Below are 23,678 nucleotides of genomic sequence, written 5' to 3'. Positions count from 1 at the left end.
GGGTGGGGAAGGTTTGGGAGAGAATTCCGGAGCTCTGGGCCCAGGAAGCTAAAGAGACAGCCAATGGAATCAGGTCGAACTGGAATAGCCCAAAAGATTCCGAAGGGTGGGGGGGGGGGTAATGGGCTGGAGGAGAGTGGAGAGAAAAGGGGAATATGGCCACAGGAATATGGAGAATTTGAACTAGATCAAGAGTGGGAGTGGGGATCTGGGACAGGTTGTTACCTGATAATGGAGCATGAAGGAGTCCATTTGAACACCCATAAACTTGGCCTTCACTTCAAAGTCGCCCACCTCCTCTGTGGGACAGATGTCGAAAATAACATTTTTAAACCTGTAACAGAAGAGAAATGTTTTGAGAGAAGGTCTCGGGGAGTTGGATCCAATGGTGAGCAAGTGCTCTGACAGCAAGAGCTGGTCATGAGGTCAGGTTGGATTGAAAATTTCTCATCCCAGTCCTATTGGGATGGGAGTTCCTGAACCAAAACATTGATGGTCTGACCCTCAGGGGGGGGCAAGGGGAGGGGTTCTCAGATAATCCTCACCCTTCCCGATGCTGCCGTGAGTGGTGAGGCATCCGGTCCCTGTGCCCCAGCTCTCAAGGAGAACGATCACATCACTGCCTGCCCAACCAAATCATTTTGATCACAGCCCCACATGGGTTGATCTGCCACCAGTCTCATCACATTCCCTTCACTGCAGTAACATTCCCTGGACTCTAATCTCAGCACATTTCCTCTGCTTCCAATAGTGTACTGGTCTCACCACATTCCCCACTCTCTGGTGACTGAGAAGACTGAAGTGGGCAAGACTACCGGCCACCATCATGTCATCCTTCAACAGGAGCTCTATTGAGAGCATCCTGGCCATGTGATTCACAGTGCGGTACAGTTACTGCAGAGAAATGGATTGGGGATCAATCCACAGGACTATAGAGTGGTAGAGAGGATCACTAGGGTCTCCCTCCCCCCCATGAGTATGATCGACCGGGATTGTTGTCTGAAGACAGCGTGCAAAATCACTGAGGACCCCTTCCACTCCGCACACAGCAGCTTTTGACTGCTCGTGTCGGGGAAGAGATCCAGGAGGATCAGAGCCAGCACGACCAGGCTGAGGAACAGCTTCTTCCCACAGGCAGTGAGATGCTGAATGACCAAAGGAACTGCTCTCACTGACCACCCGAGACTCTCCTATTCATGAAACAATATTTATTTATTTGTATATATGAATACTTGTCCTGCATATGTATTGTCTGTCTGTTTGTGTGTTGTACGTCTATGTGTTTTGCACCGAGGACTGGAGAACATTGTTTCGTAGAGTTGTACTTGTACAATTAGATGATGATAAATTTGAACTTGATTCCCTGGAATCTCCCGCCGATCTCAGCACATCCCCTCTGGTCCCAGTAACATTCCCTGAACGTTGCTGCATCTTCCCTCAACGTTGCCATTGCTCCGTCACCTCTCAGACCCCAACGTTCCTCCCCTCTCCCCCAGGATTTGGACAGAAATGCTCACCTTCCAATATCCCAAACCACTGCTTCCTCCCCACACCCCACCCACCCTGGGTCCTGACACTCACTGGTTGGTGTTGAGGTCCTCGATCTCCAGCAGAACCCCCTTCTCGTGGAGTCTGGCCGCAGTGTACCTCTGCGACACCTGCTTGCTCTTCTTCCCTTTCACGTCGCCTGGTTTCTTTGATACCCTGGGAGGAAGCAGGCAATCATGGCCTCAGTGAGTGAGCTCAAGGTTCCCCTCCCATCCGAGCCCGAACTCACAGCCCGTGGAGGGATGGCAGCTTTGTGACCTCCTCTGTCCGCACTCACATCCCGGACCCTTCATCTATCAAACATACTTGTGTAATAGTTGAGCTTTATGGGTCAATTTTTCGGGGGGGGGGGTCGACTTTTACACAGGTCACCCTTTTAACTGCGGTAAGTACCTGTGTCATTCAAGGCGTCGGGAGTTCGGATGGTGGTGGGTCCATATCTGGAGTGCCGGGAGCTTGGACAGTTGGTAGGAGCAAGGATCTGTGGAGCTCCGGGTAACTGGGGTTTTGGGAGCTCTGGTGGGTGGGTGGGTGGCCGGCCGGGGCCTAGGTGAGAGTCTGTGGCCTGGGCATTGGATGCTTTGGTGATGGGCGACCAGAGCGAGGCTCTGCAGTTGGGGCGTGGGGAGCTCAGATGGGATTACATAGGATTGACGATGACACGAGTATATATTTCATTGCTTGTTTAACCAGGATTTTCGGGGGATTGAACAGGGCAGCAGGAAGAGGGAATCTTTACCTGTTCCACCAGTGGGAGGACGATCGGTGTTTCCCTTTAGTGGGGGAGTTTGTGAAAGATCAAAGGTCAGCTTTAAGGAGGAAAGGTATGGATCGGGAAGGGAGAGCGCATGTCTCCAGGGCTGAAGTTGAGGGGCAGGGGGTCTCAGAGAAGGAGAGGGGCCTGTGGCAAGGATGGAAGGTGAGGGTGGCACGAAAGTCAAGAAGCCCCTCCCGCTCATGCCTGTCTCTGGAATAATTTGTTCCAGTGCCAGCCCGATTTCACTGTGAGGTCAGTGTGACTCACAACAAGCTCTCTCTCAGACAGCAGGAGGAAGGGCAGAATGGCCTCCCTGCCTGCTGAAGTTTGGGGTGCTGTGTACGAGCACTGACAAGGACCCCTCTCCTCGGGGCACCAGGTACCTACTTTCCTTTGCTGGCCAGGTTGTCCATGCAGGTCTTGATATACTGGTTGTAATAATCAATCTGCTCCTCGTAGAAGGTCGTCTTGGAGATCAGGCCACTGTACGTCTGCTGCAGCCGCACTAGCTCTGCCTTCCGTCTCTGCCGATATCGCCGCTGGTTTCGGATATCCTAGCAGCCGGGAAGGGGACACAGGGACGGGACATTAGCTTATCTCCGGGCACTGAGGTATACGTGACCAGCCTTGATGGTCGGAGGCCGACCTCAGCGGGATGTGAAGCAAAGGAGACTGTCCCAACAATTCAGCTGCACAGAACGGCAACCATTTTAACCTTGGTGAACATCACAGAAGGGCCCGGGTACCAGGTGAGAAGGGGAGAGCAGGTAGTGCGAGTGAAGACTACTTGTAAAGTCAGAAATCAAAGGGTTGTTCGTGGTGGAAATATTCTCTGGTGCATCTACTTCAATGCGAGGAGTGTTGTAGGAAAGGCAGACGAGCTTATATTGGCACAAGGAATTATGACATTGTGACCATTGGTGAAACTTGGTTGCAGGAGGGGCAGGACTGGCAGTTCAATGTTCCAGGCTTCCCTTGCTTTAGATGTGATAGAACGGTGAGATGAAAGGGGGAGGAGTGGCGTTGCTCATCAGGGAAAATATCACAGCTGTGCTCAGGCAGGACAGACCAGAGGGCTCGTCCACGGAGGCTATATGGGCGGAGCTGAGGAACGGGAAAGGTGTGACCACACTCTTGGGGTTGTATTATAGACCGTCCAATAGTCAACAAGAATTGGAGGATCAAATCCGTAGAGAGAGAGAGAGAGAGAGAGAGAGAGAGAGAGAGAGAGAGAGAGAGAGCAGACAGTTGCAGGAAACATGGTTGTGATCGTCAGGGATTTTATCTTTCCACATATTGACTGGGATTCCCATAGTATGAAAGGGCTGGGTGGCTTGGAGCTTGTCAAATGTGTTCAGTAAAGTTTTTTATATCAATATATTGAGGTACCAACTGGAGAGAGTTCAATACTGGATCTCCTATTAAGGAAAGAGAGAGCACAGGTGACAGAAGTATGTTTCGGGGAACATTTTGGGTCCAGAGATCATAATGCCATTAGTTTCAAGTTAATTATGGAGAAGAGAAAGATAGGTTTAGTTATCGGGTTGAGATTCCAAATTTGAGAAAGGCCAACTTTGAGGAAATGAGAAAGGATCCAGAATGTGTGGATTGGGATAAATGTGTGGTCAGTGGAAGGTGTTCATGGGTGGTTTTCAGACGGTAGAGTTTGTCTGTTCCTGTCAGGATTAAAGGCAAAGTTAGCAGGCATAGGGAACCTTGGATTTCAAGGAATATTGGATGTTTGATTAAGAAGGGGTGCACAGCAGGTAGAGGCAACAAAGAGCAAATGATGCACTTGAGGAGTATAAAAAATGCAAGAAAAAAAACAAGAAATCAGGAAGGCTAAACAGAGACATGAGGTTCCTTTGGCAACAACGTGAGGGAAAATCCTGAGGGTTAAATAGCAGAAGGATAGTAAGAGACAAAATTGGTCCCTGCGAAGATCAGAGCGGTCGGCTTTGTATGGAGCCAAAAGAGAGGGGGAGATCTTAAATGTTTTTTTTGCATCAGTATTTACTGAGGAAACAGGCACAGTCGTTGGAAGTCAGGAAAACAGGCAGTGAGGTCATGGAACGTATACACATGTATTAAAGAGGAGGAAGTGCTTGCTGTCTTAAAGCAAATAAGGATGGACAAATCCCCAGGGCCTGACACGATATTCCCTTGGACCTTAAGGGAGGCAAGTATAGATATTGCAGGGGCTCTGGCAGAAATATTTAAAATGTCCTTGACCACGGGTGTGGTGCCAGAGGATTGGAGGGTAGCTCATGTTGTTCTGTTATTTATAAAAGGCTCCAAAAGTAACCCAGGAAATTATAGGCCAGTGAGCCTGACGTCAGTAGTAAGTAAATTATTGATGGAAAATGTCCAAAGAGGGGGGGAGTTAAGTGATGGAGTAGTGGCCGGTCAGGGAACTCCAGCCCTCTCCGGAAAAGTCTTAAAAAAACACACAAAACACAAAGGCACAAACATAAAAATTAAAACAAAGTGAAAGTAAAGGGGGGAAGAAAATGGCAGCGAAGAGAGAAAAGTCGAAAGCAACGGGAAGAAGAGAAGAAGAAAGAACGTCGGAAGAAGAAGGTGAAGGCCTTACCTGTCCGAGGAGGCCCGCCGCGGAGAGAGAAACCCGCTCCCTCAGGTCAGTGGAAGTTCCGAGCTCGGGACTACAAAAATGGCTCGCGGAGCCAAGCAAAAGTGCGCAACCGCGCATGCGCGATGCGCAAGACAAAAAAACACTGACGGGAGGGGGGACCAGCTGAGGAGTCGATCTCCACAGCTGAAAATGACAGCTACAACACAACAACAGGAAGAGAACATAGAAAACAACGAGAACAAGAAAGAAGAGAGTAAAAAGAAAACAAGGAAACAACAGATGACCAACCCAGAGGAAGAAGAAGAAGAAGAAGAACATAGAGAAATGGAAGAAGAAGGGAAAGGCAAGACAATGGATATTTTTTTTTAAAGAATATATGGAATCAGTGAAAGAATGGCAATTACAAAAATTTAGTGAAATAAAAAGAAGAATTAAAAGTGCAGAAGAAAAAATGAATAGATTAGAGATGGTCATGTCAGATATAGGAAAAAGAGTGGACAAGGTGGAAGAACGAGAAACAGCCGTAGAAATGGAAGTAGAGGACTTAAAAAAGAAATGAGAAGAATCTAATAAAAAAGTTAAAGAGACAGAAGAGCTGTTAGCTCAGAAGATAGATATAATGGAAAAATATAAAAGAAGAAATAATATAAAGATAGTGGGCCTGAAGGAAGATGAAGAAGGCAAGAATATGAGAGAATTTATAAAAGATTGGATCCCCAGGGTCCTAGGAAGACCAGAATTACAGGAAGAAATAGAAATAGAAAGGGCACATAGAACATTAACCCCTAACACAGCCACAACAAAAACCAAGATCCATTTTAGTAAAATTCCTAAGATATACAACGAGAGAAAATATATTGGAGAAAGCAATGAAGAAAATAAGAGAAGACAAAAAGCCACTGGAATACAAAGGTCAAAAAAATTTTTTCTATCTAGACATAAGTTTTGAACTCCTGAAGAAGAGAATATGTGTGAAAAAGAAACAGTGTATATCATGGCTAATGTGATTTATGGTGTGAAAAATAAAAAATTTTTTAAAGAAAAAAAAAGAAAGGAGTTTAATACAGCAAAAGCGATCCTATGGAAAAAAGGATATAAATTTATGTTAAAGTACCCAGCGGAACTTAAAATAGTTATTCCAGGGCAGCAAAACAGACTATTCCCGGATCCAGAGGAAGCACGAAAATTTGCAGAACTACAAGACAGACAGAGAGATGAAGACATGTAACGAGAGCAAAAATGACCACGAACTATATATATGTGTGTATATGGGTATATATATATATATATATATATGTGAGTGTGTGTATGTATATATGTGTGTACATGAGTGTATCCGTATTTAAAGGAAAATATATAGAGTATAGATAAGAATTAATAAGGGAAAGAAAGGAAGTAAGGAGGGAATTAAGAGAGTGACCTTTGTTATATATGAAAATTGGAATCTTTTCTCGGGGGAGCTGGGTGGGGAGGAGTTACGGTCACTGCAAAATCAGTTGACGTTTGCGAGTGAATTTGCAAATCCAAATGGAGAGGGGAGATGTGGTTGCCTGACAAGGAATAAAGGCCAACTCAGGAAGGGGAGGGGATAGTGGGGTTAAAGAAATTTTAGATAGGAGAATAAGGGAAATGTTTGATATTTTAGTAATGTTGTCTTATAAAATGTTTAAAACAAGAAAGCAGAAATGGATAAGAAGGAAAGGTGATGATGGAGAAATGGAAAGGGAAGATAAACAAAGTATGAAATGGCTACGTTGAATTATATGACTTTAAATATTAACGGAATACATAACCAAATCAAAAGGAAGAAACTGCTAAATTTACTGAAAAAAGAAAAAATTGATATAGCATTCGTGCAAGAAACACATTTAACTGAAATGGAGCACAAGAAATTAAAGAGAGATTGGGTAGGACATGTAACAGCAGCGTCATATAATTCAAAAGCTAGAGGAGTAGCTATATTAATCAGTAAAAATGTACCAATTAAAATAGAAGAGGAAATAATAGATCCAGCAGAGAGATATGTAATGATAAAATGTCAGATATATTCGGAGTTTTGGAATCTACTCAATGTATACTCACCTAACGAAGAAGATCAAAAATTTACGCAAGATATTTTTTTGAAGATAGCAGACACGCAAGGGAACATATTAATAGGAGGGGATTTCAACCTGAATTTGGATTCAAATATGGACAAAACTGGGATAAAAATTAACAGAAAGAACAAAGTAACCAAATTTATAATTAAATCGATGCAAGAAATGCAACTTCTGGATATATGGAGGAAACAACACCCAAAGGAAAAGGAATATTCATATTACTCGGGTAGACATAAAACATACTCAAGAATAGACCTATTTTTGTTATCAGCTCGTATGCAAGACAGAGTTAGAAAAACAGAATATAAAGCTAGAATATTATCGGACCATTCACCCTTGATATTGACAATAGAGTTAGAGGACATCCCTCCAAGAATGTATAGATGGAGATTAAACTCCATGCTACTTAAAAGGCAGGATTTTAGAGAATTCATTGAACGACAAATTAAAATGTACTTTGAAATAAATACGGAATCAGTGAAAGATAAGTTTATACTATGGGATGCAATGAAAGCGTTCGTTAGAGGGCAAATAATAAGTTATGTAACCAAGATGAAGAAGGACTATAATCAGGAAACAGAGCAGTTGGAAAGGGAAATAGTAAATATAGAAAAAGAATTAGCAATGAAGGAAGATACAACTAAAAGAAGAGAATTGGCAGATAAAAAAATAAAATATGAAACATTACAAACATATAAGGTGGAGAAGAACATAATGAAGACAAAACAGAAATGTCCAAAGAGATCGGATATACAATTATTTGGATAGCCAGGGACTGATTAGGGAATAGTCAACATGGCTTTGTGTGTGGAAGGTCATGTGTAACTAATCTTATAGAGTTTTTCGAGGAGGTTACCAGGGAAGTTGATGAAGGAAAGGCTGTGGATGTTGTCTACTTTAGTAAGAACTTTGTGACAAGGTCACACATGGGAGGTTAGTCAGGCAGGTTCAGCCACTTGATGCTCATGGTGAGGTAGTGAACTGGATTTGTCATTGGCTGTATGGAAGAAGCCAGATGGTGGTGGATGATGCTTCTCAGACTGGAGATCTGTGACTAGCGGTGTGCCTCGGGGATCGGTGCTGGGACCATCGTTGTTTATCATCTATAATCAATGATCTGGATGATAATGTGGTCAATTGGATCAGCAAGTTTGCAGATGACACTAAGATTGGAGGTGTTGTAGACAGGGAAGAAGGTTTTCAAAGCTTGCAGAAGGATTTGGACCAGTTGGAAAAATGGCAGATGGAACTTAATGCAGACAAGTGTGAGGTGTTGCATTTTGGAAAGACAAACCAAGGTAGGACGTACATGGTAAATGGTCAGGCCCTGAGGAGGAGTGCAGAGGACAGAGGGATCTGGGAACACAGATACATAATTCCCTGAAAATTGTATCACAGTTAGATCGGGTTATAAAGAGAGCTTTTGGCATATTGGCCTTCATAAATCAAAGTATTGGAGTTGGAATGATCTGGTAAAGTTCTACAAGACCTTAGTGAGACCTAATTTGGGGTATTGTATGCAGTTTTGATAGAGGCAGAGAAGATTTACGAGGATGTGGCCAGGACTTTGGGAACTGAGTTTTGGAATAAAAGTTAAACAGGTTCGGACTTTATTCACTGATGTGCAGAGGAGGGGAGATTTGATCGAGGTATTTAAAATGATGAGTGGGGTGCACAGTAAATGTAGGTTGGCTTTTTCCACTGAGGGTCAGTGAGATAGAAACCAGAGGACATGGGTTAAGGGTGAAAGGGGAAGAGTTCAGGAGGAACGAGAGAGGACTTCTTCTCACAGACAGCGGTGGGGGCGTGGAGTGAGCTGCCAGCTGAATTTACTCAATTTTAACATTTACGAAAAGTACGGACAGGAATGGGAGGGGCGTGAAGAGATATGGTCTGGGTGCAGGTCAGTGGGATGAGGCAGAACAGTAGTTTGGCACAGACTAGAAGGGCTGAAGGGCCTGTTTCTGTGCGGTATAAAAAGAAGGCTGTGCTAGAAAACCCCAGGTTGTGAACAGGGCAGGTGTCCCCGAAGCCCCACTGAGATGCAGGCACGGTCCGGATGGAAGGGGGGGGGGCGGGGCGGGCGAGGTTACCTTGGCTACGTCGTTGATCAGGTCCTGGTATTTGTTCTGGGGGTTGACCCTGCCCAGAGCTGCCAGCTTCTTCAGGCCCTGCTCGATCTTCTCCTTCTTCTCCGTCAGCGACATCTGGCTCTCGTCCATGTGCAGCTGCTCCCGTTTCATCTTCTCCGGGGTTTTGGCGTCTCGTATTGCTCTCCTCTGCATCGCCCGCTGGTGATCCACCTCCTGAAGAAACACGTGCGACCTGGCTTCAGTGACCTGCTCCTCCTAGGAGGCTGTTTGATCCTTCAGATCCGGGATCGCTACAAGCAAAGGCCCTTGCTAAAACCTGCCCTCTGCACATCCCCCGGCCAACCCAAACCCTCCGAGACTACAATTTACACATTTACTTTTTAACCCTTTGGACTCCGTGTCCCTGTTTTCAGGGACTACCAACCATCAGCTGGTTCATACTGTAGTTTTTCCATGGACCCAGTCCGGAGTATATACTATGAAAGGTTAAAAATGGCCGGAGTCCAAAGGGTTAATATTTAGAACCAGAGAACACTACCACACTCTCTGTGTGAAGAAGTTTCCCCTAAACTTTTCACCTTTCACCCTTAACCCATGTCCTCTGGTTTCTATCTCACCGACCCTCAGTGGAAAAATCCAACCTACATTTACTGTCCACCCCACTCATCATTTTAAATACCTCTATCAAATCTCCCCTCGTTCTTCTACTCTCCAGGGAATAAAGTCCTCACCTGTTTAACCTTTCCCTGTCACTCAGTTTCTGAAGTTCGGGAAACATCCTTGTAAATCTCTGTATTCTTTCTATCTTATTGATACCTTTCCTGTAGTTCGGTGACCAAAACTGCACACAATACTCCAAATTTGGCCTCACCAATGTCTTATACAACTTTACCATAACATCCAAACTCCTGTACTCAATTCTTTGATTTATGAAGGTCCATATGCCAAAAGCTCTCTTTACAACCCTGTCCACCTGTAACGCCACTTTCAGGGAATTATGTATCTGTATTCCCAAATCCCTCTGTTCTACTGCACTCCTCAGTACCCAACTATTTACTGTGTATGTCCTACTTTGGTTTGTCCTTCCAAAATGCAACACCTCGCACTTGTCTGCATTAAATTCCATCTGCCATTTTTTAAGCCCATTTTTCCATTTGGTCCAGATACCTCTGCAAATTTGAAAGCCTTCCTCGCTACCCACAGCACCTCCAATCTTCGTGTCATCTGCAAACTTGCCACATTATCATCCAGATCATTGATATAGATGACAAGCAACAATAGTCCCAGCACCGATCCCTGAGGCACAGCATCATCCACCACGACTCTGGCTTCTCCAGTCCAACCAATGTCAAATTAGTTCACCATGAATACCTCGTGTCTGAACCTTCTTGACTAACCTCCCATGAGGGACCACCTCAAAGGTCTTACTAAAGTCCACACGGATAACATTCACAGACTTCCCTTCACCAACTTGCCTGGTAACCTCCTCATGGCGTAGCGGTTGGATGGTATGGTCAGCGTAACACCTCTACAACACCAGCTGTTGGGACTGGGGTTTGAATCCCGCGCTGCCTGTAAGGAATTTGTACGTTCTTCCCATGTCTGCGTGGGTTTTCCCCGGGGGCTCCGGTTTTCTCCCACCATTCAAAACATACCGGGGGTGCAGATTAATTGGGTGTAAATTGGGCGCATGGACTCATGGGCCAAAAGGGCTGTTACTGTGCTGTATGTCTAAATGTAAAAATTTAATTTATATTTGTACATATGTTCTGTGAATATGTATTGTTTGTTATGTCTGTATATATACACTGATCTGCACAAAAGAACGCTCTATTACGTTGGGGAGTACTGACGCAATCAGATGATAAATAAGGAAACTTGAATTTGAGCCCTGGTGTGTCCAGCCCTCGACAGATCGACAGTGTATCTGCCCTGGTCAGGTTTACCCAAAATTGCTGTGCTCTCTCAGAACTAATTTGGTTAAAAAATAATAACCAGCTCTGATGGATAAATGCAGAACAAATCAATTCTTTTTCCGGACATTTAAACCTGTACTGCCCAATCACACCCAATTTGAACTACAAACCCGTTACGTTTTGAACGGTGAGAGCAAACCTGAGCTCCCGGGGAAAACTCTTGCAGACACGGGGTGTGTGCAGAGAGTTGGGATACTCATGCCGATCCAAGCCTGGGGTCTACCCGCCAGGGCTCAGCTGATCCCGAAAAAATCCAGAAGGTCTGTCACCCACCTGTTCCGCAGAGGCTGGGCACTCCAGGATCTCAGTCAACGTCTCTCCGGGCTGGAAACGGATCACATCCACAATGAGCCTCTTGGTGCTGCAGTTGGAGACAGAGACCCTATCAGTTCTGGTGGGGACAGGACCCTTGACCAAACCTTGGGCCCAGGAGGAGACATCGGCACTAGGCAGCAGGGAACGGAGTGAGGAAGGGAAGGGGTGGTAGGGGGGGATGGAGGGTGAGGGGACTGAGAGGGAGGGGAACGGAGTGGAAGGGGAGGGAGTGTGATTGGGGAGTGGAGGAGGATGTGTACGGAGGGAATCAGGTTGCAGCACAGATCAGTGCCCCAGGCGCTCCACTCCTCTGCAGTCCAACACAGTCCCATCGTTACCCAAATGTGGGATCTTTCTATGCTTTTGTTGCAACACAATGGAACAAGTAAATACCTCAATGGTTGAAAAGCGTGCAAGGATGTGAAGGGTGCTATGGGAATGCAAGGCACCCATCGCCAAGGCCGACGGCAGCACCCATTGCGACTTACTTCAGCAGTAGTGCGCGGGCATTCATCTCCTCATTTTCACCCCCGGAGACGTCAAACTTATTGGTGAGGGAGAGCGACACCTCAGTCTTGGCCAGCTGCTCCTTCCCCGCATCACTCATCCCTCCTTCCCCTGTGGGAGAAGCCAAGAGACAGTTCAATGCACCCAACAATAAATGGCAGATGCCACACCGCAAATGTGCAGGCACGCAACAGCCGGATGGGAGGTGGGCAGTGAGGCTCTGTGGGGGGTGTTGGGGGGGGGGAGGGGGATGGGGATAGACAGAGGAAAGAAAGAAGGTGATAAAGAGGAGAGGGTGGGGGATGGGGTTAGATGGGGAGATGGTGAGGGAGAGGTATAGACAGGGAGAGGAAAACCAAGGGGAAAGTCAGAGGGGGGGGGGGTAGATGGCGAGGAGGAGAGATGGTGAGAAGGTGGATAGGTGGGGAGATGAGGAGTGGATGAAGGGGATAGACAGGGAGAGGAAGAGAGGGGTAGATGGAGAGAAGGAGTGTGACAGGAGTTATCAGGCAATCAAGGTTTGAAGCCTGACTTCTCCATGAGCTCCCAATGCTGGATCAGAGGGGAATCAGGAATCCCACTGGTCCTGGGAATGCTGAACTGGGACACACAGCCTGAGCTGCCGGAACTCTGCAGAGGAATGGGGGGGGGGGGGGGGGAAACAGCAGAGGAGGGGAGGGGATATGCCCAGAACAAGAGGACTGAAGGGGCGAAACCACTTGCCAATCAGAGATTCGATGGTGGGCACCTCGCCGAGATCCTCCAGCAGTTCGTGGATGGGGTCATTGTGCTCAGGGGCGATGACATCCTGATGATCCAGGAACAGCTGTATGGGTGAGAGGGAGAGCGGCCATGGGTCACAGCCATAGGCCATGAACAGTCTTACACCTCCACCTCCAAGCTTACCCAGAGGTCCCACAACATGCCAAGTTCGTGTGTGACCCTCACCCACCTGGGTCAGGGAGTCGGCCATTCATGATCTGATAATCGGCTCATCTCCATCGACCTGCCTTTTCCCATATCCCTGAATTCCCCAACGATGTAAAAATCTATCCAACTTTGTCTTAAATGGGTCACCTCCACTCTTTCAATGGGCAGCAAATTCCACATATTTACCCCCCTCTGGGAAAAGCAGTTCCTCCTCATCTCCATCCTAAATCTACTCCCCTGGATCTTGAGGCGATGTCCCCTAGTTCCAGTCTCCCTCACCAATCCCTACCTCCGTCTTATCTTTTATAATTTTGTTTTTATAAGATCCCCTCTCATTCTTCTAAATTCCAGTGAGTACAGTCAATCTCTCCTTGTAGTCTAACCCCCTCATCTCCGGAATCAACCTGGTGAACCTCCTCCGCACCCCCTCCAAAGTCAGTCCATCCTTCCTCGTTTGGAGGCCAGAACTGCACGCATTCCTTCAGAAGCAGCCTCGCCAGGACCTTGTACAGTTGCAGCGTAACCTCCCTGCTCCTAAATTCAATCCCTCTGGCAATGAAGACCAACACTCCCTTTGCCTTCCTGATAGCCTGCTGCACCTGCAAACCAACCTTTTGCGATTCATGCACAAGCCCTCCCAAGTCTTTCCACTCAGCACCATGCTGCAAGCATGCCATTTAAATAATGATCTGATCTTCCATTTTTCCTTCCAAAATGGATAACTTCATGTTTACCGACATTGGACTCCATCTGCCAGATCTTTGCCCACTCACTTAACCTATCGATAACCTTAACCGCTGGACAATTTGCTTTTCCCCTCAATTTAGTGTCTCAGCGAAGTGAGATACACCACACTCTCTGCTTTCTATTGTTTAACCAATCCTCTATCCATGCTGATACATGGTTCACGAGAATGTTGACAGGATTTCAGGGTCTGAGTTCCAGGAAAAGGTTGTGCAGACTGGGGCTTTTTTCTCTGGAGCGTAGAAGATTGAGAGGGGACTTGATCGAGGTGTTTAAGATTTTAAAAGGGACAGACAGAGTAAATGTGGATAGGCTTTTTCAATTAAGAAAGGGGGAGATTCAAACCAGAGGGCATGGTTTAAGATTGAAGGGGGAAAATTATAAGGGGAACATGAGGGGAAATTTCTTTACGCAGAGGGTGGTGGGGATGTGGAATGAGCTTCCGGCAGACGTGGTCGAGGCGGGATCATTGGTTACATTTAAGGAAAGACTGGATCGTTACATGGATAGGAGGGGACTAGAGGGGTATGGACCGGGTGCAGGTCAGTGGGACTAGGAGGGTGGGGATTTGCTACGGCATGGACTAGTTGGGCCGAACTGGCCTGTTCTGTGCTGTAAGTGGTTATATGGTTAACTCCATACAGCCTTACCGTAGTCAAGGCACCTTACCTAAAGCCTCTGGAAATCCAGGTAAAAACGTCCACCTGCTCCCCTCGGTCGACCGCGCTCGTTATATCCCCAAAGAACTCGTGAGTTGGCCAAACACAACCTGCCTTTGCTAAATCCATTCCGCGTCATTACAGATGCCTCACTATTTCTTCTTTAATGACAGCCGCAAGCATTTTCCCAACAGATGTTCAGTGAACCAGCCTCCAGTTGTCTGCCCTTTCCCTACATCATTTTTTTTTTTAAACAGTAGCTTGACATTAGCTGTCCCACAAGAACAAGCACTGAGGGAGGGGTCACTGTGGGAGAGGCAGCGCTGATTTAAATGGCTGAAATGGGATTTGAATCGAAAGGAGGTTTGTGTGTGTGGTGAGGGAGGACTCGGAAGAAGTCCGCTGCTTGTGAGTGAAGCTCTGCAATTCCAGCAATTAGCTGGTGGTTTGCCAGGCTGGATTTACTCCACTGTAGATCTACTTTTGCCTAATTTGCTGGTTAAAAGTTGAACGTCGGTGACTCCACTGCCAGTCCATCACTGATCAGCTTGGCGGACAGTTGTTGATGAATTTTCCACAGCGCCTTGAAGGCCTGGGAGCCTCAACCTCACCTTCAAGGAGTTCAGGAGGCTTTGGCGGATCCCAGGGATTTCTGTTCATTGCTCTTCTATCTCATCGTCTGGATAAAGGACCCACATCCTGGATTCTCGTTTCAATGTGGGGAAATACAGGATGGTGTGCTCTGAGGTGGACTTCAGTCAACCTGAGACTGTTGTGGACTATTGTTCTATACAGTAGTGTAGTTTGTTTCTTGTAAATATGCCAGATCTGTCTTCTGAAAGACCTGGGTCCTACAGGAGTCGCGCTGGGCCAGCGACTTCAACGACCTCTGGAGACAGGAATTCTTTCAGAGACGAGGATGGGGTCATGATACCTGCCCCTAACTATCATGGTTGGAAAATGTACAAAGGCAATGGTGGGGAGCGATGGCCCCGTCCATTACAGTGAGTGTGAAATGGAGGGGAAATCCGTCATGTGTGAAGGTGAAGGCGGTGGGTCTGCTCACAAGTTGAGCCAACTCATGGACTCACCAGCCGTCCGTCACTTCAGTGGCTTGGCTGAGACCATGTTTCACGGGGATATGGAGTGTGCGAGGGTTCAGCCCCTGCTCACGTGCTTGAAGGGGCTACTCTTCAAGTTCTGGTCGCATTTCAGCCCCACGCTCCTGATCTTTGGGCCCCTGGTACGGAGAAGGGTCAGTTGTCGGTCTGGTTCTGGGCCTGGCCAGGATGGCCGTCTATAGGTCCAGGTAGGGGGCAGTCAAGAGTTGAGCTCGGGGTGACTGCCTGCCCCTCTTCTGAGGACACCTGTGTCTCTATGTAGCCCTGGAGAAGGAGCATTCAGTGCTCACAGGCAGTGTGGAGGGTCTTCGGGAATGGCTGGCTCCCCAAAGGTTTGACAGGATCAACGGAGGTAGTCATGTTTTCATTTGCGACATGTTTTGTGTGAATGGCCTGAACTATAAACTGGTGTAGATCTTGTAACTTTTCAACAAAGGTATAAGGGCTGAGGGAGCTCCCCACTGTGGGAGGGGCAGTACTGAGGGAGCTCCCCACTGTGGGAGGGGCAACACTGAGGGAGGGTCCCATGGTGGGAGGTAGCTCACCGTATGAGTGTTGATGATCTCCCCGATGGAGATATAGATCACCGGCTTGTTCAGAGTCACCAGGTCAGAATATTCATCAATGTTAAACTTGTCCTCGAGCTCTGAAACTTCACAGGCTGATTGGAAGAATCTCCTGGAAAGAGAAAGTGAGAGAGATAATGAGAGGGTGGAAGGAGGGAGGGGGAGGGAGAGAGAGAGAGAGAGAAAGAACAATACCCAAAGAAAATGGGAGAGAGAGTGAATGAGAGAGAAAACGAGAGGGCATGAGAGGGAGAATGAGAGAACGAGAGGGAGAACGAGAGGGAGATGACGTCTGCATAAATAAAAGGTGTTGTGGAGCAGTGTGATGGGTGATTGAACGAGTTCTGATGAATAGGAAATGAGCTGAAACGTTTACCTTGTCCCTTTCTCCACAGATCCTGACAAACCTGCCGAGTTTTTCCAGCATGTTCTGATTTTGTCTGATTTCCTGGAGACTCACCCCACCCTGGCCACACTCTCTTTAACCCACATGAGATGGAAGGCATGGTCAGTGCAACGCTGTTACAGCCCCAGAGATCGGGACCATGATTTGAATCCCGCGCTGTCTGTAAGGAGTTTGTACGTTCTCCCCACGTCTGCGTGGGTTTCCTCCGGGGGCTCCAGTTTCCACCCACCCTTTAAAATGTAGGGGGGGGGGATTGTAGATCAATTGGGTGTCATTGTGCGGCAGGGATCAAGGGGCAGAAGGGCCTGTTACTGTGCTGTACGTCTAAATTTATTCAAATAATTTTTTTTAAATCACGCACCACCAGATTCAAGGACAGTTTCTTCCCTGAATGTGCCTCACTCTGGTAAACGGCTGCCGCCTTTGGTCTGTACGTCTGGCGGGTTTGTCTCGGTTGATATGGCAGTGTGAGCATGGGTGGAGAAGTGTGAATGAGGGACACGCTCACATTGAACTTGATCAGAGTTGCCCAAATCAGCCGCTCTGACCATGGTCGCATGGCAGCCTGTGGAATCTTGCCGTGCCGTGCTCCCTACATTGGACAACATCCTGATTTCCCCGCTGGGCAGGAGGGAGCAGGAGGGCGGTGTTACCTGAACTTCTGGTGTGCGTGGGACAGGTACTCGTTGATGGAGGCTAGGTGGCAGTACTCCTTGTCGAACATCTTGTTGGAGGCTGCGTGTTGGAGCACCTTGGCGATGGAGCCCAAATTCCTCCTCTGATCGGTGGAGAGCCCACCGCCGCTTGCCGAGATGTCGATGATGTCGAAGGCGTCGGGGGCCACGATGGCTGGGTTCATGTAGCGGTAATATAGCAGGTTTCCCACAATCTGTAACCAGGCACAGCCACGTCACACACCGATGGAGGGTGGGGTGGACCTCCCTCGTGGCTCAGTTCCCAAACCCTCCCACCCACCCCCCAGTTCATAGAATGACAGGGATACCGAGCAGGGGGAGAATGGATGGGACAGGGAATGGAGAGACAGGGAGACGGGATGGGGCAGGGAATGGAGAGGAGAGGGAGAGGAAGAGAGAGGGAGAGGGGACGGGGTAGGGAATGGAGAGAAGGAGAAAGAGGGAGAGGGGATGAAATGAGGGGATGGAGAGGGGACAGGGCAAGGGAGAGAGAGGGGACAGTGTTGGGGAGGGAGGGAGGGGGACATGGGAAACCGTGTGAGAGAGAAAGGGGAGAGAAAGAGGGAGAGATGAGAGAGAGTGAAAGAGAGGAGAAAGAAAGAGAGAAGATTGGAGGGGAAAGAGGGAGAAAAGGAGAGAGGAGATGGGGAGAGAGAGGGGACAGTGTGGGGAGGAGAGAGGGATGGGATGGGGAGAGAGTGGACAGGGCAGGGGAGAGAGAGGGAGGGGAGACTGGTGGTTGACAGAAGATCAGACGCACTGGAGTTTGGGTGGATGGGAGAGGACAAATGAAGTTTCTTCCCGGTTGGTTGATTGGATCACTGCGAGCCGCGGAGAATCACCTGAGGAGAAGCAGTGCTAAGATGGCCTCAGAGGGAGAAGGCAGAGGGTTATCAGCTCAGCTGTTCCAAGAGAGAGAGAGAGAGAGAGAGAGAGAGAGAAATGAAAAGCCGTGAAACAGTAGACAGATAGATCGAGACCGTTCCTGAACCCCGACCCTGCACTTCACGCCCACCCCAGCACTGCCCAGCCACACCATCATGGTGGGGATCGGACCCAGCTCTGGCAGGACACTCCCCCTCTCCGCGGAGCCATAGGCCCGGAGCATGACGGGGACAGGAGGGTGGGAAAGTTATTCAGGGGTCCGATGCTCACCTTGATCAGCTCGTCATCCGTGGCATCCGGAAACTTCTCGTGGAGCGAGTCCTTCAACACCTTGGCGATGATCCGCATCCCGTACCTGGGGGAGGACAGCGTCTGAGTAGGGGGGTGGGCTCTGTGTGCGACTGTGGCAAGGGAGGGATGGGGAGGGGGGAATGGGGTAGGGAGAGAGGAAGAGGGGATGAAGGGAGGGGGGACAATGTTAGATGCAGGGGGAGGGCATTGGGGGAAGGGAGGGAGAGAGGGCATTAAAGGGGCTTAGGGAAGGGAGGGTGTGAGGGGGAGGGGAGGGAGGGAGGGGGAGAGGGCTGTGAGGGATAAAGGGAGGGAGAGCATTCGGGGAGTCGGGTGGGGAAGGGGTCTCTGTGTGCGTTTGCACTAGGAGAGAGGGTAATGAGGGAGAAGGGGGGGTCTGAGGGAGGGGAGCATTAGGGGAGGGAGGGAGGACACTCACGGGATCTTGTCAACGGAGGTGACGATGGCGGACAGGAACTTGTCGGTGACCGCGCGCATGTTCTTGATGGAGGCATCCAGCCTCAGTCGCACCTCCTCGTGATCCAGGGCCTGGTCTGGGGTCACGTCATACGGCAGCTTACTGAAGCGGGGGCGGGGGGGGGGGAGACAGAGACAGGTTCGTGCTACATCACTGCTTCCCTGAACCCCCACAGCTGATCAGTGTGAGTGGGGTGGGGCTGGAACCTCAGTGCCAACATCCCCATGATAGGGAGGGGGCAACCGGGGCTGGGAGCAATTCCCAACACACTGCCAGGGGCTCACGACATCCCTCCCCCCATGTCTCTCCTCCATTACCCCCTTCCCTCTCCCTTCTTCACTCCTCCTCCTCGCCCCTCAGAATTGGTCTTCCTCCCTTCCTCTTCTGTCCCCCCCTCCCCCTCTCCCTGTTCCTCCATCCTTCCCACCTTGATGTTCATGTTCCTCCCTCTCCTCCAGTCCCTGCCTCTCCCCATCCCTCCATTTCTCCCTCTCCCCCATTCCACCATTCCTCTCCTCACTTCCAAACTCTACTCACTCCAACTGGAATCCTGCCCCAGGAACCGGTTACCCAAAGGGCTACAAACCAAGACCCCCTCCCAGGATCGTGCAGCCTTGGGGATGGGGAGGATTCCCAACAGACTGGCGATGGGGGAGGGGATTCATATCAGACCCATGGTGGTGGGAAAGGGGAAGACCCCTCACCTTGCCTCGCCGGTCTGCGACTCCATCTGGTTCACCCAGGCCTTGTAGATGTCCACAGGGTCAGTCTTGATGTTCATGTTCCTCTCCTCGATTATCTCCTTGACGACGGGGGCCAGGATCTGCCGCAGAGCGTTCTGGCCCCTCGCCCCCCGGTTGAAGCTCACCACCATCTTGATGACGGTGGGGTTGCCGGTGATGATCTCATGTAACTGGTCCACCTTCGACCTGCCGGGGTAGGGCGGTGTCAGTCAAGGCCTGGCCCATCACAGTCCCCCTCACTCTCCCATCGCCCATCCACTCAAGGGCCAGATCACCTTCCCCCCACTCCACTTCCGTATGTCTGGAGTAGTGGGGGAGGGGGGGAACTTGCAAACTCCTCACAACAGTGTTGAGGTTAGGATGGAACTCTGGTACGGTGAGGGAGCAGCACTACACCACACGGGGGGGGGTGGAGAAGGATGGAGTGTGGAGGGGTAAGAGAGGAGGGTGGGGAGGGAAAAGAAGGGGTTGGGGAGGGTGGGAGGCAGGAGGAGGGGATGGGAGATGGGAGAGGGAGGAGGGGTGGGGAGAGGGAGGAGGGGGGTTAGGGAGGGAAGAGGGACGAGGGTATGGGAGAGGGAGGAAGGGGGTGGGAGGAAGGAGGGGGTGGCAGAGGAAGGAGGGTGTGGGAGAGGGAGGAGGGGGTAGGGAAGGGAGAGGGAGGAAGGAGTGGGAGAGGGAGGGGGTGGGAGAGGGAGGAGGGGGTGGGGGGAGGGAGGAGGGAGTGGGGGGAGGGAGGAGGGAGTGGGGGAGGGAGTTGGGAGGGAGGAGGGGGTGGGAGGGAGGAGGGGGCGGGAGGGAGGAGGGGGCGGGAGGGAGGAGGGGGGGCGGGAGGGAGGAGGGGGCGGGAGGGAGGAGGGGGGTGGGAGGGAGGAGGGAGGTGGGAGAAAGAGAGGGTGGGGGTGGGAGAGAGAGGAGGGGGTGGGGGTGAGGGAAGGACACAGACATACTTGATCTCCTCCTGCAGGGCTGTCTTGAAGAGCTTCAGCAGAAGATACTCCTCGCGCAGGTTGGAGGCGTAGTTGTACAGAGTGAAGATGACCGAGTCCATGAACTTGGTCGACTTGTTCTGGGGCATCTGGAAGATGAGCTTGGCCAGGTAGGTGGGGTTTGTCTGTGGGAGACAGCCAGAGTTGCTCAAGGCTCCATCCTCCCTGCACCCCCTCCCACTGTACCACCCCCTCCCAGTGCAGGCTCAATGGGCTGAATGGCTGTATTTGCCCCCTTCCTACCTGCAGCAGGTAGAAAAGGTTCTGATAGGCCTCGAGCTTGATCCTCTTCTCCTTGCTCAGCCCCTTGAGGCCTCCTTTCTGCCTGTCAATCTTCATCATGTTCGACAGCTGCTCCTTGTTCTTTCGTGTCAGTTTCTTGCTGTGTGACACAACTTCCTGCAATGGTCACTGTGGATCAGAATTCTCGACCCTTCCCGGCTCCCCATCCCCACCGCAATGTTCCCTGCAGCCACTGGATTCTCCACACCGAGGCGGCCACTCACACACTCACGGAGTCTGGGCTGCACCCTGCTGGAAGCATCAGGTCAATCCCACCCCACCCCCCTGCTTCCCCCCAGCCCCATCCCCGTTCTCACTCCCCCACCTCCAAATCCCATCCCCACTTCCCCACAGCCCAGAATCCCATTCCCCATTCCCCCCATAGTCCCAAATCCCAACCCCAGTCCTACTCCCAAACCCCACTCTCCCCACCTTCTAGAGGCCTGATCTGTTTCCCTCGAAGGCCCTGACTCAGTGCTTCCGGAAAGTACCGTGCACAGATCTGACCAACTGCTTATTAAAAAGGTTCCCTTTCCATACCCCAGGCCTCTCATGCAGCAGGTCGTGCTGCTACCTCCAGCTCCAGAGTCCCGGGTTCAATCCGGTGCTTTCTGTTTGGAGTGCGCACGCTCTCCTTCCCCCACCCCCCCCCCCCCCCCGGACTGTGTGGGTATCTGGTGCAGTTGCTGGCATCCGTTCTCCTTCCCAATTATTCTCATTCCTGCCATGTCCACCCCAGGCTCACAAGGTCATCAGCCGACTGATCTCATACCAGGTTCACCCCAGCTCATCGATATTCCCAGGGATTCCCCAGTTACGATCTTGGAGAGGGGATTTGTGTGGGGCAAAGATGACACAGGGATTGGAGTGTCCACGGGGAGGGGAGAGATTCCCGGGGCTGGACACACATCCTGTACCTGTAACGTGATCTTGTTCTTCACAAGCAGACCAATCTTTATGTCCATGGTGTTGAGGTCGTTCTCCAGCTGCTGGTTGGAGCGAATCCGTGTCACCACCTCCTCCCGCAGACGCATCATCTCCAGCTCTTCCTGGAAGTCCTGGTCACTCTGGTCGAGCAGGTGGACAAACTTCCGGACCACCGCCATGGGTGGCTGCTCCGCATTGACTGTGGAGAGGAGGGGACCGTGAGTGCGGGGGAGAGAGAGAGAGAGAGAGAGAGAGAGAGAGAGAGAGAGACAGACAGACAGCCAGGGAAAGAGACAAACAGACAGAGAGACAGTGAGAGAGAAAGAAAGATGGAAATAAAGCAGGAGAGAAAGAGTGAGAGGTCGGGAGGTGAGAGATCGAGAAATACAGAAGCAGAGGGAGGTTGAAGAAAACAGTATTGGCAGGAGGAAGAGTGTGGGTGGGGATGTGTATGGGGGTGCAGGGCTGTGTGGAAAGTATGCTGATCAAAGGGTCTAGTATGATAAGAAGCACTGATCGTGTGGATGGCCAGGGGCTTTTCCCCAGGGCTGAATAACTAACACGAGGGAGCGTAGTTTTAAGGTGCTCGGAAGGGGGGATTTCTTCACACAGAGAGTGGTGGAAGCAGGTGCAATAGGACCTTTGAAGGGACCATTAGATCAGATCCTGGAACTGAGAGCGATGGAGTGTTTTACAGTGGGGAAACTCTCAAATCGGTTATTGGGTTGCCACAACACAGTGGGCTGAAGGGCCTATTCTGTGCAGTCCATTTCTCGGTTTATTGAGAGGAATAAAAAGTGTTGGAAAGAGGGAGAAAGGATATGGGGAGGGTGAGAAGGGTGTGTAAGAGGATGGAGCATTCCGGGGTGGTGGGGGGGGGGGTGGAGGGGAGATGATACTGGCTGAGTGTGGAGGAGAGGAGAGGGTGCATCCTCTTTTCGATGCACCTGTCAGACACCAGCCAGTGGCTCGTGATGAAATCATTAACCCTGTGAGCTTGGTAACCTGCCACTGACGCCAGGGTCAACGCCTGTTCCCGGCTCTCCGCCCACTCACTCCTCCACCAGCCTTATTCCCGAATGATTCACTGCTGGCCTTTGGCAGATCAGGTAAAGGACGGTTCTAACGGTACTCGATGGAACCATTGCTCTGATACTCACTCAGTGTTTTATAATCGTCCCTGGCTTTGTTCGCCCGGATGAATGCCTGGATTTTGACGATGTCCGGCTCCTGGGAACAAAGCAGGTGCATGGAGGTGAGCGCCTCTTCGGGGGTGCAGGCTACTGCGCGTGTGATCGAGAATCAAGAGGCAGAGGGACTGATGCAGGCAACCCGCTGACCTACCCAGCCCGGCAGAACTGGGTCTCTCCACAAGCATCACCACCTCCTCCCATTGTGCCGTGACCTTCATCTCCTCCACGCGGTTGTGGCTGAGGTTGGGCAGCGAAGTGCTGGGAGTAAATGCGCTCAGTGAATCAGGCAGTGTCCTGGAAGGGACAGGGACACCACGAGTGCCCACAGTGAGTTCAAGGACGGGACCTGAAAGGCTGTCTGCCACAGGGACATGGTGTCGGGAAGAGGGTATACTTCCTAACACCTTCAACAGTGGTTTCAAAAATCCATGATAAGACAAATGCCTCTTTGATGAACTGGCGATGATCAGGAAAACCGATGTTTTTGGCATCATCCAGGGTCAGAGACAGCAGTGACAATTCTCCACCACCAGAGGGGGGTGGTGAGTGGTAGGAACCCCACCACCACCAGGAGACGGCCCAGGCTGGGGGGGGGGGGGGGGCGAAGCACAAAGCATGTGCACAGAATGATCCCACCCCCCCACCCCAAGCCCTTCGCTCCAACCCTCAGGCCTCGACCCACGCCCCAGCCCCACTGCCTCCTCCTCTGCTCTGCGAAGCCCCTGGCATGGAGGATCTCTGCTACTTTCTGGGGTGGGGGGTGGGGGCGGTCAGAGAAAGGCAAGAGCTCCAGGTGGAATGGCCTGCAGGTGCAACGCCAGTGCCCAGCATTGTCCCTCAGGGCTGTGCTGGGAGAGACGTCCTCATTCACCTGCTGCATC

The 23,678-nt window shown here is 50.4% G+C and overlaps 1 protein-coding gene across 1 annotated transcript in view; it reads right to left on the bottom strand.

Moving 5' to 3' along the window:
• The window catches only part of iqgap1 (IQ motif containing GTPase activating protein 1), a 73,227-nt gene that overhangs the window by 2,272 nt on the left and 47,277 nt on the right, over positions 1-23,678 (bottom strand). The window contains 16 exon segments of the mRNA XM_069902412.1: positions 226-334; positions 1,582-1,704; positions 2,693-2,859; positions 9,091-9,303; positions 11,340-11,427; positions 11,870-11,999; positions 12,612-12,714; positions 15,888-16,020; positions 16,968-17,203; positions 18,165-18,249; positions 18,625-18,765; positions 19,368-19,592; positions 20,357-20,520; positions 20,639-20,794; positions 21,595-21,803; positions 22,765-22,834. Coding sequence (XP_069758513.1) covers positions 226-334; positions 1,582-1,704; positions 2,693-2,859; positions 9,091-9,303; positions 11,340-11,427; positions 11,870-11,999; positions 12,612-12,714; positions 15,888-16,020; positions 16,968-17,203; positions 18,165-18,249; positions 18,625-18,765; positions 19,368-19,592; positions 20,357-20,520; positions 20,639-20,794; positions 21,595-21,803; positions 22,765-22,834 — 2,352 coding nt within the window.

Source organism: Narcine bancroftii, chromosome 11, assembly GCF_036971445.1.
Source record: "Narcine bancroftii isolate sNarBan1 chromosome 11, sNarBan1.hap1, whole genome shotgun sequence".
In the NCBI taxonomy this organism is placed as follows: domain Eukaryota; kingdom Metazoa; phylum Chordata; class Chondrichthyes; order Torpediniformes; family Narcinidae; genus Narcine; species Narcine bancroftii.
This window is presented reverse-complemented; position numbering and strand designations above follow the sequence as displayed.